Source organism: Pelodiscus sinensis, chromosome 6 (assembly GCF_049634645.1).
Source record: "Pelodiscus sinensis isolate JC-2024 chromosome 6, ASM4963464v1, whole genome shotgun sequence".
Classification (NCBI taxonomy): domain Eukaryota; kingdom Metazoa; phylum Chordata; order Testudines; family Trionychidae; genus Pelodiscus; species Pelodiscus sinensis.
The window spans coordinates 72,053,379-72,067,160 of NC_134716.1; the positions used below are offsets into that span (position 1 = coordinate 72,053,379).

The 13,782-nt window shown below is 35.8% G+C and overlaps 1 protein-coding gene across 14 annotated transcripts in view; it reads left to right on the forward strand.

The window, feature by feature from the left end:
• Positions 1-13,782, forward strand: part of KIAA0825 (KIAA0825 ortholog) — a 380,197-nt gene that overhangs the window by 118,395 nt on the left and 248,020 nt on the right. For all 14 annotated transcript variants that reach the window (XM_075932130.1, XM_075932131.1, XM_075932132.1 and 11 more), the window contains 2 exons: positions 5,450-5,620; positions 12,438-12,532. In XM_075932130.1, the coding sequence (XP_075788245.1) occupies positions 5,450-5,620; positions 12,438-12,532 (266 nt within the window). The remainder of the gene's footprint in view (positions 1-5,449; positions 5,621-12,437; positions 12,533-13,782) is intronic.

A 13,782-nucleotide genomic window follows, 5' to 3' on the forward strand; every position in this document is an offset into this window, starting at 1 on the left:
GAATTCTGTCTATAAGGTCCAGTTAAAAATGTATTTTAAATGCCAATTGAGATTGAAAAAAATGTTTAGAGTTCTCTTCTGAGAGCTTGAGAAGAAGTTTTGGGGTAGCATAATTGTATGGAATGTTTGTGAAAGAGTTAATGTTTTGTATTCGCTTTTAGGAATTTGTTACTTCCTGCTCATTGAAGAGCTCAGGATAATATGATATGGAGCACCTGATTTGATATACAGGTGTTAATGAAGTTCTCGATTAAAGTAATCCAGGGCCAAGAACATTGTGACATGGAGTTCTGTTGCTGGCAAGAGTGAGTCTCAGGTCCGACACTGAGTTCTCAAAGTACAAAAAATGCTACACAGGTATCTGTCAAACACAAGCAATTTATTTCCTGACAGCTATCAGCTGTGCTCCTTAACTAGAAGAAAATGATAGGAAAAGCGACATATCTTACATCCCTTCAGCTAGCCAGGGAACCCGTTTCGGCTGCGGATGTAGTGGGATACTGTCTCAGCTTCTGATGCGCCGGTATCCCAAAGCCCATCGGTGAGGTCCAAATTGCTGTGCTCTGGTGCAGCTTTAAATACTGTGTGTCTACCTTGTTTGTGGCAGTTTGGAAATTTCCAGGGGTTACTCATTGCTTGTTACAGTATGGCTCAGCTATACTGCTTGTCCTTTGACTTTGTTTACATGATCAGTACATTTAGGTATAACAAGATTGTTATGTTCCAGCCCTTATCTACAATTTGTTCTTGCTACAATGGCGTATGGTCCTAGAGGCTTGCTTGTGGCTCATCAGTAGTAGGGAAGGAGGGGGAATGGGAAAAAGGGGAGGGGGGGAATGCAGGCCTCACCACCCCTATACTTCACACATACAGAGTTCTTCTGCAATTGACCCCTACAGGCCCTCTATTGTTCTGTCCCTTCTGTTGAGTGACAATGGCAGGTGGACTCTACTCTTCTCAGTAGACTAGAACAGCAGTATGAGTCTCCCAAGAGCAATAGGTCTTGGAGTTAAAATGAGATCATTGAGATACATGGTACAGTTCTCACTTCTGAGAACTGTTGTTTCTTGCTGTTTGCAGACTCACACAGACATCACTGTATTAGTTATACTCTGTTATGCTTAATTATATATTTTCAACCAAGGATGAAAAAAATAGGGTTTTGGCATGAGTTCTGCTGAAGCACAAAAATCAAGAGTAGCAATTTATTGATGCAACTATTATTATCTGTTATATTTTTGGGGTGGGTGAAAGGGAAACAACAGCAGCACTACTAGCAATAGTAATACAAATATGATATTTCTTTATAGCCAACTTTTAAAAGTATGGACTTGCTAATGCTAAAGCATTTATTCTTAATTATGGGGAAGTTTAAATCTGGATATAAAATTCACAGTTCAGCCCTATCTCTATATGAGAGCCCAAAATTGGAGCACAAAATAAAAGAAGCAGAGACAGATAAAAAGACGTATTTTAAAACATGGAAGTCAAATCCTAGTAAGGAAAATAGAAAGGAGCATAAACTTTGTCAAATTAAATGTAAAAATATAATAAAAGCCAAAAAGGAGTTTGAAGAATAGCTAGCCAGAAACTGAAGAATAGCTAGCCAGAAACTCAAAAAGTAATAGCAAAATGTTTTTTAAGTACTTCAGAAGCAGGAAGCTGGCTAAAAAACCAGTGGGGGCCTTTGGACGATCGAGATGCTAAAGGAGCACTCAAAGATAATAAAGAAATTGCGAGAAGCGAAATGAATTTTTGGCTTCTATCTTCATGACTAAGAATATTGGGGAGATTCCCAAACCTGAGCCATTCTTTTTAGGTGACAACTCTGAGGAATTGTCCCAGATTGAGGAGTCATTAGAGGAGGTTTTGAAACAAATTAATAAACGTAACAGTAAGAAATCACCAGGACCAGATGGCATTCACCCAAGAGTTCTGAAAGAACTCAAATGTGAAATGGTGGAACTATTAACTGGTTTGTAACCTATCCTTTAAATCAGCTTCTGTACCTAATAACTGGAAGATAGCTAACTTGATGCCAATATTTAAATAGGGCTCTAGAGGTGATCCTGGCAATTACAGACCAGTAAGTCTAACATCAATACCAGGCAAATTAGTTGAAACTACATTAAAGAATAAACTTGTCAGGCACATAGGGGAACACAATTTGTTAGGGGAAAATCAGCATGGTTTCTGTAAAGGGAAATCATGTGTTACTAATCTGCTAGAGTTCTTTGAGAGGGTCAACAACCACGTGGACAAGGGGAATCAAGTGAATATAGTATACTAAGATTTCCAGAAAGCCTTTGACAAGGTCCCTCACCAAAGGCTCTTAAATAAAGTAAATTGTTCTGGGATAAGATGGAATGTCCTTTCGTGAATTGATAATGGATTAAAAGACAGGAAACAAAGGATAGGAATAAATGGTAAGTTTTCAGAGTGGAGAAGAATAACTAGTGGTGTCCCCCTAGGGTCTTTCCTGGGACCAATCCTATTCAACTTGTTTATAAATGATCTAGAGAAAGGTGTAAACAGTGAGGTAGCAAAATTTGCAGATAATACCAAACTGTTCAAGATAGTTAAGACCATAGCAGACTGTGAAGAGTTTCAAAAAGATCTCACCAAACTAAGTGACTGGGCAACAAAGCGGGAAATGAAATGTAATGTTGATAAATGTAAAGTAATGCACATTGGAAAGAAATAATCCTAACTATACATGCCACATGATGGGAACTAATTTGGCTACAACTGCTCAAAAGAAAGATCTTGCAGGGGCAGTCAAAAAAGCCAATAGATTATTAAAAATCATTTAAAAAGGGATTGAGAATAAGGCAGAAAATATCTGTATAAAACCATGGTACACCCACATCTTGAATACTGCGTACAGATGTGGTCGCCTCATCTCAAAAAATATATATAGGCATTGGAAAAGGCTCAGAAAAGGGCAACAAAAATTATTAGGGATTTGGAACGGGTTCCATATGAAGAGAGATTGAAAAGACTTGGATTTTTCAACTTAGAAAAAGAGGAGACTAAGGGGGGATATGATAGAGGTCTATAAAATCATGACTGTTGTGGAAAAAGTAAATAAGGAAATGTTATTTATTTATTCCTACAATATAAGAAGTTGGGGTCACGGAGTGAAATTAATAGGCAGCAGGTTTAAAACAAAGAAGAGCATTTTTTCATCACTCAGTGCACAGTCAACCTGTTGAACTCCTTGCTAGAGATGTGGTGAAGGCTAGGACTTTAACAGAGTTCAAAAAAGAGCTAGATAGATTAATGTAGGTTAAGTCCATCAATGGCTAGTAGCCAGGATGGGTAGGAATGGTGTCCCTAGCCTCTGTTTGTCTGGAAATTGGTGACAGGGAAGGGATCATGTGTGGATTACTTGTTGTGTTCCTTCCTTCTGGAGAATCTGGTATTGGCCACTTTAGGCAGACAGGATACTAGGCTAGATGGACCGTTGATCTGACCCCATATGGCCGTTCTTATATTCTTATTAAATCCAAACACTCCCAAGCTGCGACATTTGGATTCTTAGCTGAACTTCAATCATCTCTGCTTCAAAGGGATCTACTGCTTCTTTTAGCTGAACCTTCTGTGATCTGATTGGCTGCTTTCCTGCTCCTTTCCTGAATCTGTTAGGACCGTGAGTCCTATAACAGGGGACTCAAAGGACCTGGTACACCACATTATGCACAGTTTAATCGTTATTTGAAATGTTACGTTCCAAATGTTATAACAAAAATCTTAAATATTTTTAAAAACTATGATTGAATAAAAGAAATGAAAACTATCATACAGTCTTCTGTAGTCTGGCTTCATGCTCAAGCAGGGTTCTCTGCTTGATGTGACATGATTATATGTTTCAAGCTCTAGCCATTGAAAATAAAATGTTCAATTTCTGGAAAAAATAACTGTTGTATGAGTGTGATGCTTGCTGATATTTGTTCAATGACAGTTTGACTTGTTTTCAAACCCCACATATTTAGGGTTGTGGAGAGTTAGATTGATGTCTCTTTTCACTCAAATGTCATATTCATTAGCTGTATTGTGCAAGCAGAGTGTTAAACTGACAAGGTGACTTGCGATGTGACAGTATATTGATGTGATGTCCCAAACCATTAATATATGGTAAAAGGGGTGTTTCTTGATTTGCTCAATCAATTTGTTGCAACACAATGTTTTTGTCTGCTAAAAATGTATTCTGAATTAAAACTTTTAGCTAGAATATGCCCCACCTACATTAGCTAATAGTGAAATCTGGAGTTCAGTTGTTACTTTGTAATATGATATATGCAAATGAGAAATACCAAAGGACTATGAGGAAGGAACTCCAGTAACAAAAGCTGATTTTTAATATGGGGACTGAACTTCCTGATATTTAGTTTTAGACAATATTGTCAACACTAAAAAATGACATCGTTTGGAAGATGTTACTGTGTAAAATAAATATATGTTATAAAGAAAAATTGGCATATGTCTTAAGGCCTTCTTGTATGTTTCGCCATTATTCCCGATAAGATGCAGCATTTACTTTAGAGAAAACAAGAAAAGTTTAAAATGGTATTTTATGTAAGGTAAGAAATTAAAAAAGAATGTTAATGTTTGCAAACAATGGTTAAGTTGCATGCATCATAATGTTACTTTAAAAAGTTTCATCTACAGTATGTTGCATCTTATCTTCCTTTGGAATCAAATCAGAGAAAGACAAAAAAGGAAAAGCAACCACTACTATCTGCCAAGATGTTTACTAAGTGACTATCTTATGGATTATGCTGAGTTCAGTGTTGATGATTCTTTGATTATGATATCTACCATAATCTGATCAGTACAGGAAATGTATTATGTTATAATACTTGTAATTACAAGTATTTGTAATACTTTCAAAGGGTCGTAATCAAGAGCAAGGAATAAAATACAATAGAACTTTGCTTGATGGAGAAATCAAGTTTTCAGGTAATTGCTACTGCAGAAAACTGCCCAAAGATGGAAATAGGGGATTTCTCTGATGTGGCTGGTTTTACATCACTTGCTCCTTTTCTTTCTCTTCCACCCACTCTGATGCAATGTTTAGAAATGGTACAGGAGCGCCAATGCAGCTTATTTGGTGATCCTTGTCTGGCACAGTGATCCAATGTAAGGAGACTTTTCTGGTTCTTGTAGTTCAGAGTAACCTTTTGATTTGTCTTTTGAGCTCCCAGCCTATTCCACAATTGGAGAAACAGAAAAGTAGCTTTACACTATCTTTTCTCCCATTCACTGCTGGATTCAGGGATCTTGGTCCTTAAAAGAGGAGGTGACGCAATTAGGTTCTTATGTGTCATGACAAATAATAAAACTGATTTTATAAAGCGTTTGATATAATTTAGTATTATCATAAGCATATTTTACATAACATCTGCAAATAAATAAAATACATTTTATGACTTTTTTGTTTGGACAGCTACCCAAGAATACCTCAGAAAAGGAAGGAACTTCTGTTTAACATTGTATCAACTCAAATGTCTTTCTCAGCTTATACAACTCTTTTTGTCGATGGAAAAAAGAATTGAAGAACTTTCTGCAGAAATTCTCTCATTGCCTTGTTTCACTGAGAAGAACAAAACTGTTCAAGGTAATATGTAATTCCAAATTAAATTAAATTTGCAGGATTATAAAAATAAATTGCTGTATGTTTGCATTCCGTGAGATACATTGGATAGCAGCAGTCGTGCTCAGTATCTCATCACCAAGCTGTGGGCTGGGAAGAAATGTATTCTGGGAGTATGGTCTTAAGAACACTAAAATGAAGAAGCATGGAAAAAAGAACTTGTGAATGGAATAGAGCAATGAATTCTTAACCTGAAACTGCTCGACATTATGTCAGTAAAATAAAGAAATGGAAGCATTTTGTATTGCAAAATACTAAATTAACCTGGATGTATTTTTAGATGATGTATTGAAGTTCACTTACAAATGATATTCAAAGCCCTCTATTTTTGCTATTGATTTCAATGTGGAATGAGGTTTTTTTCCCACTTAATCTATCATACTTTCTCCCTGATATTAGGAAATGTTTCATCTTAACTACATTAATTGTCAGTAATATAGTTTCTGTTCTGTTGGATACAAATATATTTAATCTAAGAAACTCTGAAAATGGGAAGACAACATGATTATGTTTAACAAAATTTTGTCCAGGAACACCTTTTCTCTAGTTATTTAGAATAATATATATTTTGATAGAAGGAATGTTAACAAGGAAATGTTCAGCTTTCTACAAGGCATATTTAGGCTGTGACCCTGTAAACACTTATGCATGACCTTACCTTTACATAAAATGGTTGATGCTGAATGGTTTGAACTTTCCCTTTCCTGAATTTGTCTATGCTGACATTGTCTCTGAAGTGGTGGCTCTAGCTTCCATTTCTGAGCAGATGAGTGTCATTAAATCAGCTGCAATGTCAGCTTCCTGGGTTGGGAGGCGCCTCTGGTTCCAAAGGAAGTGCAAAATTTAACAAATGTGATGATATATTTATTACAGAGTAGGGCAATGTAACTGGCTAGCACACCTTCATTTTCAGACTTGCTATTTGAAGGTGATCTGGATTTAGTCATAAAATCGTGCTGGAGTACATGAATTACTAGAAAGAAATATGAAGTGCCAGCATGACCAGTGAAATAAGAAAACAGTGTTTGTGAAGTAAAATATTAGTTGGCATTATCTGTACTTTGTATTGCAAGACATTTCCACTAATGGCTACCTAAAAGATAATTTGATATGGGAGAATGAGAACTATATTTGCAGTTGTTTCAGCTTTTGCCAAGAATCCAGACAGGAAATAAGATATTGTCTTTCAGTGTCCTATATTATCCTGATTAATCTTGATCATTGTCTCACTGATAAAGTCTTGACTAGAAGGACTGCTTAAACATGCCTAACAAGAATACTTTATTTTAGGTTGGGAGATGTCCTACTTGTGGTATAGGACTTAGGAAAACTTACAGCCATCTTGTACACTTTTCTGGAAGTATCTTCTTTCCTATTAAAGGGCTTAGAAAAGAATTTGTGTATTAGTTCACTGAGAGTTTACTCTAGCTCTTTAGGTAATTTGGGAATTGTGCAATAAATAATGAATATCCCAATGATGTGATGTTTTCCCAGACACCAAATTGAGTGAGGCACTACACATGTTTCTTTTTCCTCTTGACTATCATTCATGGCCCTTATTAGCCTTGTATTTAAGTCATGTCAGGAAGTAACTGAACATTTTTTGGCTGTTGCAATAACAAGTTCAGCTGTTCTTTGTTCAGAATATCACATGGGAACCTCAGCTTTGATATTTAGAACATTTGTAAAGTTCCATCAGAAATAAAGTAGTTCTTTGGACGGTTTGGCAAAAAAAAATGAGAAAGGTGGTATCTGAGTTTTATCTAAACCAGAAGGATTCTTGGCCCTCATTTTTCCCTAGACCCAGCAATGACAAAGAGCAATGGCTGCATAAATTGGATGTAAGAAGAACACTTAGGGTTTATCTCAGAAGAATCAAAGATTTCAGATCTTCTGACAGATTGTTTGTACTCTTAGGGGGTCTTAAGAGGGGTCAAATGGCTTCTAAGAGTTCCTTAGCTAGATGGTTAAGGGATTGTATTAGGGAGGCGTATATAGTTAAGGGTAAAGAGGCTCCCAGGGTTTGTAAAGCTCATTACACTAGTACTATAGCTGCTTCTTGGGCGGAGAGGTCGAAGGCTTCCCCATCGGAAATTTGCAAGGTGGCCACCTGGGCTTCTCTTCATACTTTTTCATAGCATTATTGCTTGGATGTAGTCTCTTCTGCAGATTCTGCTTTGGTAGGAGGTTGCTTGTGAACCAAAAAAGAACAGTGAGGAAAAGAAATACAAGTAGTTCATGCTTCTAGCTGCCAACAAGAGTAGTTTCTTTACAGAGTGCACAATGGAAACCTCAGAAGATCAATTTAGGCAATTGAAAATAGATGTTACAGGGAAGTACTTCCCACCAGTACTCTCTGATAGTAACCCCATGGCAGACAATAGCACCAAGAGACACACTTGAACCAAAGTGAACTCTGTAGGGAGATGACTGTAGCAATTGCACTGAGACGATCTAGACAGTTTTGTGAATTCAGTGTGAGAGTTCTATATCTGGAATTATCTGTATTCAATAGGTTAAATCCCCCAAATTGTTTCAAATTGATGAACAAAAATGATCTATATATTGAATTTTCTAGTATAATTTATTTTCAGTATGCATTTTACATTTTTCATAGATTTACTTCTTCACTGCTTTATTTTCAAATAGTGCAAAAGAAAGTGTTCCTCACTGAGGACTACATACATATCGTGTTTTAAGCTCAAATCCAAAATATACTTAAATTACCCAAGCATAAATAAGGAATCTGAAAAATGATTTAATAACTATAAATACTTGATTCATGCACAGACAACTCAACATTTTTCATTTTAAACTCGCTAAACAGTATACCTTTGAGAGGCAAAAAAGCATGAGAAATTTCTGCCACAAAGAATTTTGGGAGGAAAGTTACTTTCAGAAACCACTGAAAATAAAACGTGAAAGCACTTTGTGCATCAAATTGTAGTCTATTACAAGAACTTGTCTACATTTCTTATCCTGTTGAGAAAAGAAGGAGGATTTTTTCTAGCAGCTGCAGAATATATATTCACTGTTCCATGGATCTGCCCTTCCTGCCTACATTAGTATTATGGAAAATGTAGGCCATCAGAGTTCTCTAGCATGGGCTGGATATAATTAACCCTTTAATTGCTGGTCTTTCATCACACATGTTCTCATCTATTTACATTCCATTGGAATCACTGCAGTGTTCAGACATACCTAGTACATTCAGCATCACAAGAGATGTGTTCTATTTGAAGGAACCTGGAACATTCAGTAGCATTCAGGGAAAAGTACGAGATCCTTATTTAGACTGAAGAATACACTGACAAATTGCATTTTTCTTCCATCTTTAAGATGTGTTTTCTCTCTTCCTCTGATTTTCAGAAGACTCTTGTTGAGACTTTTAAAAAATCAAAAGCATCTAACACACTTTCATCTTTCTCTCACCTTTTTTCCATTCCAGTGAGAAAGGTGAACTTTGGACAGATCTGATAATGAGTGCCAAGAAAAAGCTTTTTCCAGTGGAGCTCTTTGAAACACCCTGGACAAAGTTGTCAAGCCCTTAGGTTTACAAGCTTTGCCTCAGGGGACCAAAAAGATTTGCAAAGGTCTTCCTTTCACAGCTTAAGAAGAAATTTTTTACTTTACATCCATTTCTAGAAAGCATAATAAAAGGAAAAGAGGATCAAATTTACAAAGTTCATCATATTCATAGACAGCTTTTGAAGTTGTACAGACTTCAGCAAGACTAATATGATCTTTGCTTTGGTCCCAAAGGTAGATGCAGCTATAGCTTCTGTAGTAAATATTTTTTTCCAAAAGAACATACTGACAGGAAGATGGAATTTCCACTTAGAAAGACATATGAGTTTTACTTTCAGATGTATATTTTCTCTGTTTGGTTTGCTAGAACAAATTAGAAGTCTGTAATGGAACACAAAGTCTAAGAGGACTTCGAATCTATGATTAGTAAAACATGTTAAGCTTTTCTTTCTTTATTAATAATGTTTCTGTTGGTATTTTTCATTTTCTTTAGAATCTATTATCTCTAGTGGAGTTAAAAATCCTGCCTGAATCCATATAAAAAAGATGGACAATTGAACCTGTGGGTACCTTTGATTATAGTATTATTTACCTTACTAACAATTACAGTATTTTGAAAAGTCATAGAAAAATCTTGGTTGTGAAATTCTATGATGTGTTATGCAGGATGTCAAAGTAAGTGATCATAATGGTCCTACTGCCATTAAAATCTACCCTGAAAGACTGGGAAAAACCTAGGTAATTTATAAATCTTCATTTCATTCCTTTCTTTTTCTTTTTGAACAGTCTAATAAATCTAACCTTTATCCTCAGTACAATAATGGGACAAATGAGAGAACATATAGCTAAACCTCTAGGACTTAATGAAACAAATAAGTAGCTTAGTTTTATAAAAAGCAGGTCATACCGAAAAAGGTCATGGCTTTTTTTATAATAGAATTATAAAATTGATGGCTGAAGAGAGTTTGGATTTAAGTATCTCATTTGATACAATGTTTTTCGAAGGTTATCTCAAAATAATTCAACTTGGTTTGCATGTGAAAACTGTCATGTGGTGAAGGACTTTACACAAAGAGTTATGATAAACAGATAAATATCAAACTTAGGGAACCTGTTTAAAAGATGGTGGAAGGATCGCTGTTAAATTCAATCTTTAGTAATGAGCTAGTCAAAGGAGAATACAAAAATTGGCTGGGATTGGTGGGGAGGGGCACTTGGGTCTGGAGAAGGTTTAATCTGTAATAGTATGATCTTAGAGGAAGAAACCCCAAAAGACTTAATTTTGATAGTGGTATGTAATTTGCACATATGTAAGTTTGTAAGTCTGTATGTAAATTTTTATCTGAGATATGTCAGCAATTCTGGAATATTTATGCAAACAAATCAGATTTCAAGCAATTGGCCCTCACTGCACAGCTCTGCTATAGTCTAAAGGCAGATTCTTAACTAGTGTAAACTGTCATAGTTCCATAAAACTGTCATCTGGCTGCCATGACAGTTTACACTAGTTGAAGAGCTGCTACTTCAAAATGTTGTGTTTGCTTCTGGTCAGTGGTGGGAGTTCTGAAAAGGACAATGTAAGTGGAGACTACTCAGTTTGACTTTTTGTTAAAAGATTAAAAGAGTGAATTATATATATTGCTTGCTGGAGTCATGACAATAAGAGAATGTAAGTATTCTGACACTGAAAGTGTGTCTACATTATGATTAGATGAATATCTAACATATTAAGAGGAAGTACACATTTTCTTTCTCAGTGTCAGCTCATTATTCCTACGTAGACTGGATATCCCAAGAAACATCCTGAGATGAAACTCTTAACAATCTGGAACAATCTTTCAAGGAAAGCATTGGAAGCTCCATCACATACTGTATTTAAAAATAAGCTGAATTAAATGCATAACAGAAAACTACTTGCAGCACTGGGAAGATGGTGAAGCAGGTGGCATGGTTCCTGTTGTCCATCTTTCTAATCTGCCAATTTAACTTTTCATATTTCTACAAATAAAAATCTATTTTCCCCTGGAACTAGTTTTGTTAACACAACCCAAGACAGTACTTGAGGAAGTCATTCTCATCCATGCAACGTTGTTTAAGAGCATATGCAAGATGCCCTCCTTCAAAGGATATACCATCTACAGAAAAAGAAAAATCCATTTTAGACAAATGAGTCTAAGAATCTCAACTAATTAGATATTTTCTTCAACAGAAAAGTTTTCCCCAAACTTGAAGCACATATTTTTCCATTGCTTTTAAGCTGCAGAAGACCTTTTTTGTATATGCTCTTAACAACACTATTTAGCTATGATTGAGAGCATCTTTCATATCAGTTAGAGCTCTTTTTTTCTTGTCTTTAATTTCACATGAGATATAGTAAATTAGTAATACCATGTTGGATGTAAGTTGCATATTAAGAAAGGGAAGGATGTTGAAATTATCAATTAATTTGCTTTGTTTACTTGTTCAGGACTGGTAGTATGTTTAGTGCTGCTCAGAACCTTCAGATGAAGCCAACTCTAGTCCTGGGGAAGCTGGTGCTGGCTGCCTGACAGCTTGATCTGGGACAGCACCACAGCCTGCCTCCAGCTCCGGCGCGCAGCCAGGGCATATAAATCTAAGCAATCGATAGTACAAAAACGCATTCAAATACCTGCATGGGGCAATTCTTGTGTGTGTTTTCAGGACTGAGTCCCCAGTTTGTGACCTCTGTCTCAGTTTGTTATTTTACTCCAGATTAAATCTTTGGCAAAATTATTCATTCAAAAGAAGTCTATAGTTCTGATCATTATTTTGGAAATAATAATTGCACTAATTATTTGTCATTTTATTCTTATTGTGTCAGAATTTTAAAATCATTAGAATGTTTAAAATATATAATGCCACACAGTTTGTTTAATTTATTGAACAAAGAATAGATATTAATTTTTACACAGCTGCTCTGAAGTTATCTATTCTCCTTAGAAATAGGTCACTGCAGAATCAGTATACAAATGAATTAATGACAAAAGGAATGATATTTTATATGTTATCTATGCATATGTGTAAAATATGAATACAATGTGATGTGGATTTCATCTGGTTATATAAAAGGAGCTGTGTATAACCTGAATTCAACTTCATTGCAATATTAGTATTCTACCACATCTTGTTGCATTTTTTTATACTACATATTGATATATCAGAAGGTGTTGTAGGCTGCAGAGTTTTCTACAGAATTAATCTTAACTTTGATCCCCTTTATCATACTGTGCAGGAGTTCTGAAGAAAGCTAGTGGGGAGCTTTTAATAGGGGAAACTAGAGCAAATGAAACCAGTGTGCTTCCTGAACAGTTACTTCAGGTAAAAGAGGTGAGTATAAAAAGAGTCTTGTACTTTATGGGGATTTTTTTCTTTTTCTTTTTGTCTCTGTCACCAATATAGATTCTGTTGGCATACTCATTATAAATGCCTGTTTCCAGAAGTTAATTGTTTGAATATTACAATTAATTTTAGATTGCAGAATCTCAGCTCAGGAAGAAACAAAAATCCTGTACAAAATTTGTAAGTGAAGAGACAAAGGGGATATTCTTTTTTATTATTTTTTCATGTTATACTGTAACAAAGCTAACATACATCAGAAGAACAAAATCCATTACAAAGAAGAAAAAACATGAAACCATGCAGAAAGATAAAAGTCTTTATTTAATATTCCATATGTGATTGAATACACCATAGGCTGACAAATGTACTGAAATCTTAGAATCTGATCATGAGGATGCTTACTGCTGGGGTTTGTTAGTTCCTTTACAAGTCATTTACTGCAGTAAGCTTTGCATAAAGCACATACAGGATTGTGTCTTGGTCTGTCTTCTGTTTACCAGGGAAATATTGGAGTTGAATTTAGGGGACTTAAGAGGTCTAAAAAGACATACTAGGTCCAGCATTGCTCAGAAGTGTTCTTTCTTTAATCAATACCATATTTTAGGACTCAAACAGCTTGTTTAAATACACTGTGGGTCAGTTTATGGGACTTATGTTTGAATGTTAGCTTTATAAAAAGTATTTTGATCTAGCTGAGCTGCACCTAGCACAGGAACTGAGGACAATGAGAGGAAAATGGGATTATGCTGCATTTGTACTCCCCAGATTATGGGGTTGGATGTGGGATCAGTTAAATCCTTGATGCAAGTTAGAGCAATGTAAGTGCTTTTCCAATTTCTGGCTGGTTACAGTGCCTAATTTCTTCTTAGCCTATGCACGCAATGAGCTATTACAGAAGTTAGAGTTGTTAGAGTTCTAACTCTTCCCTTCTCCACCTATTTACAGAGATGGGTTAGGATTAAATACTGAAATATTGCCCTTAAAGAAGAGACAGTATCAGTTGGTCACTATTGGCCACCTTTAAGTTCACTTTACATCATCAGAACAGTGCAAAGCTGAATTAATGTGAGCTGGGCATGGCCCATGACATTCTTTAGACCCACTTCAGAAGTCTCTAAATTTTTGGCCAGGTTATGAACTCTTGTGATCTAGATTAGGTTAAATTGTGGCCAAATGCAGTACTAAAGGGAGGAGGGACAAAACTTGTTCATCTTGGCCTCTGAGGATAGAACGAGAAT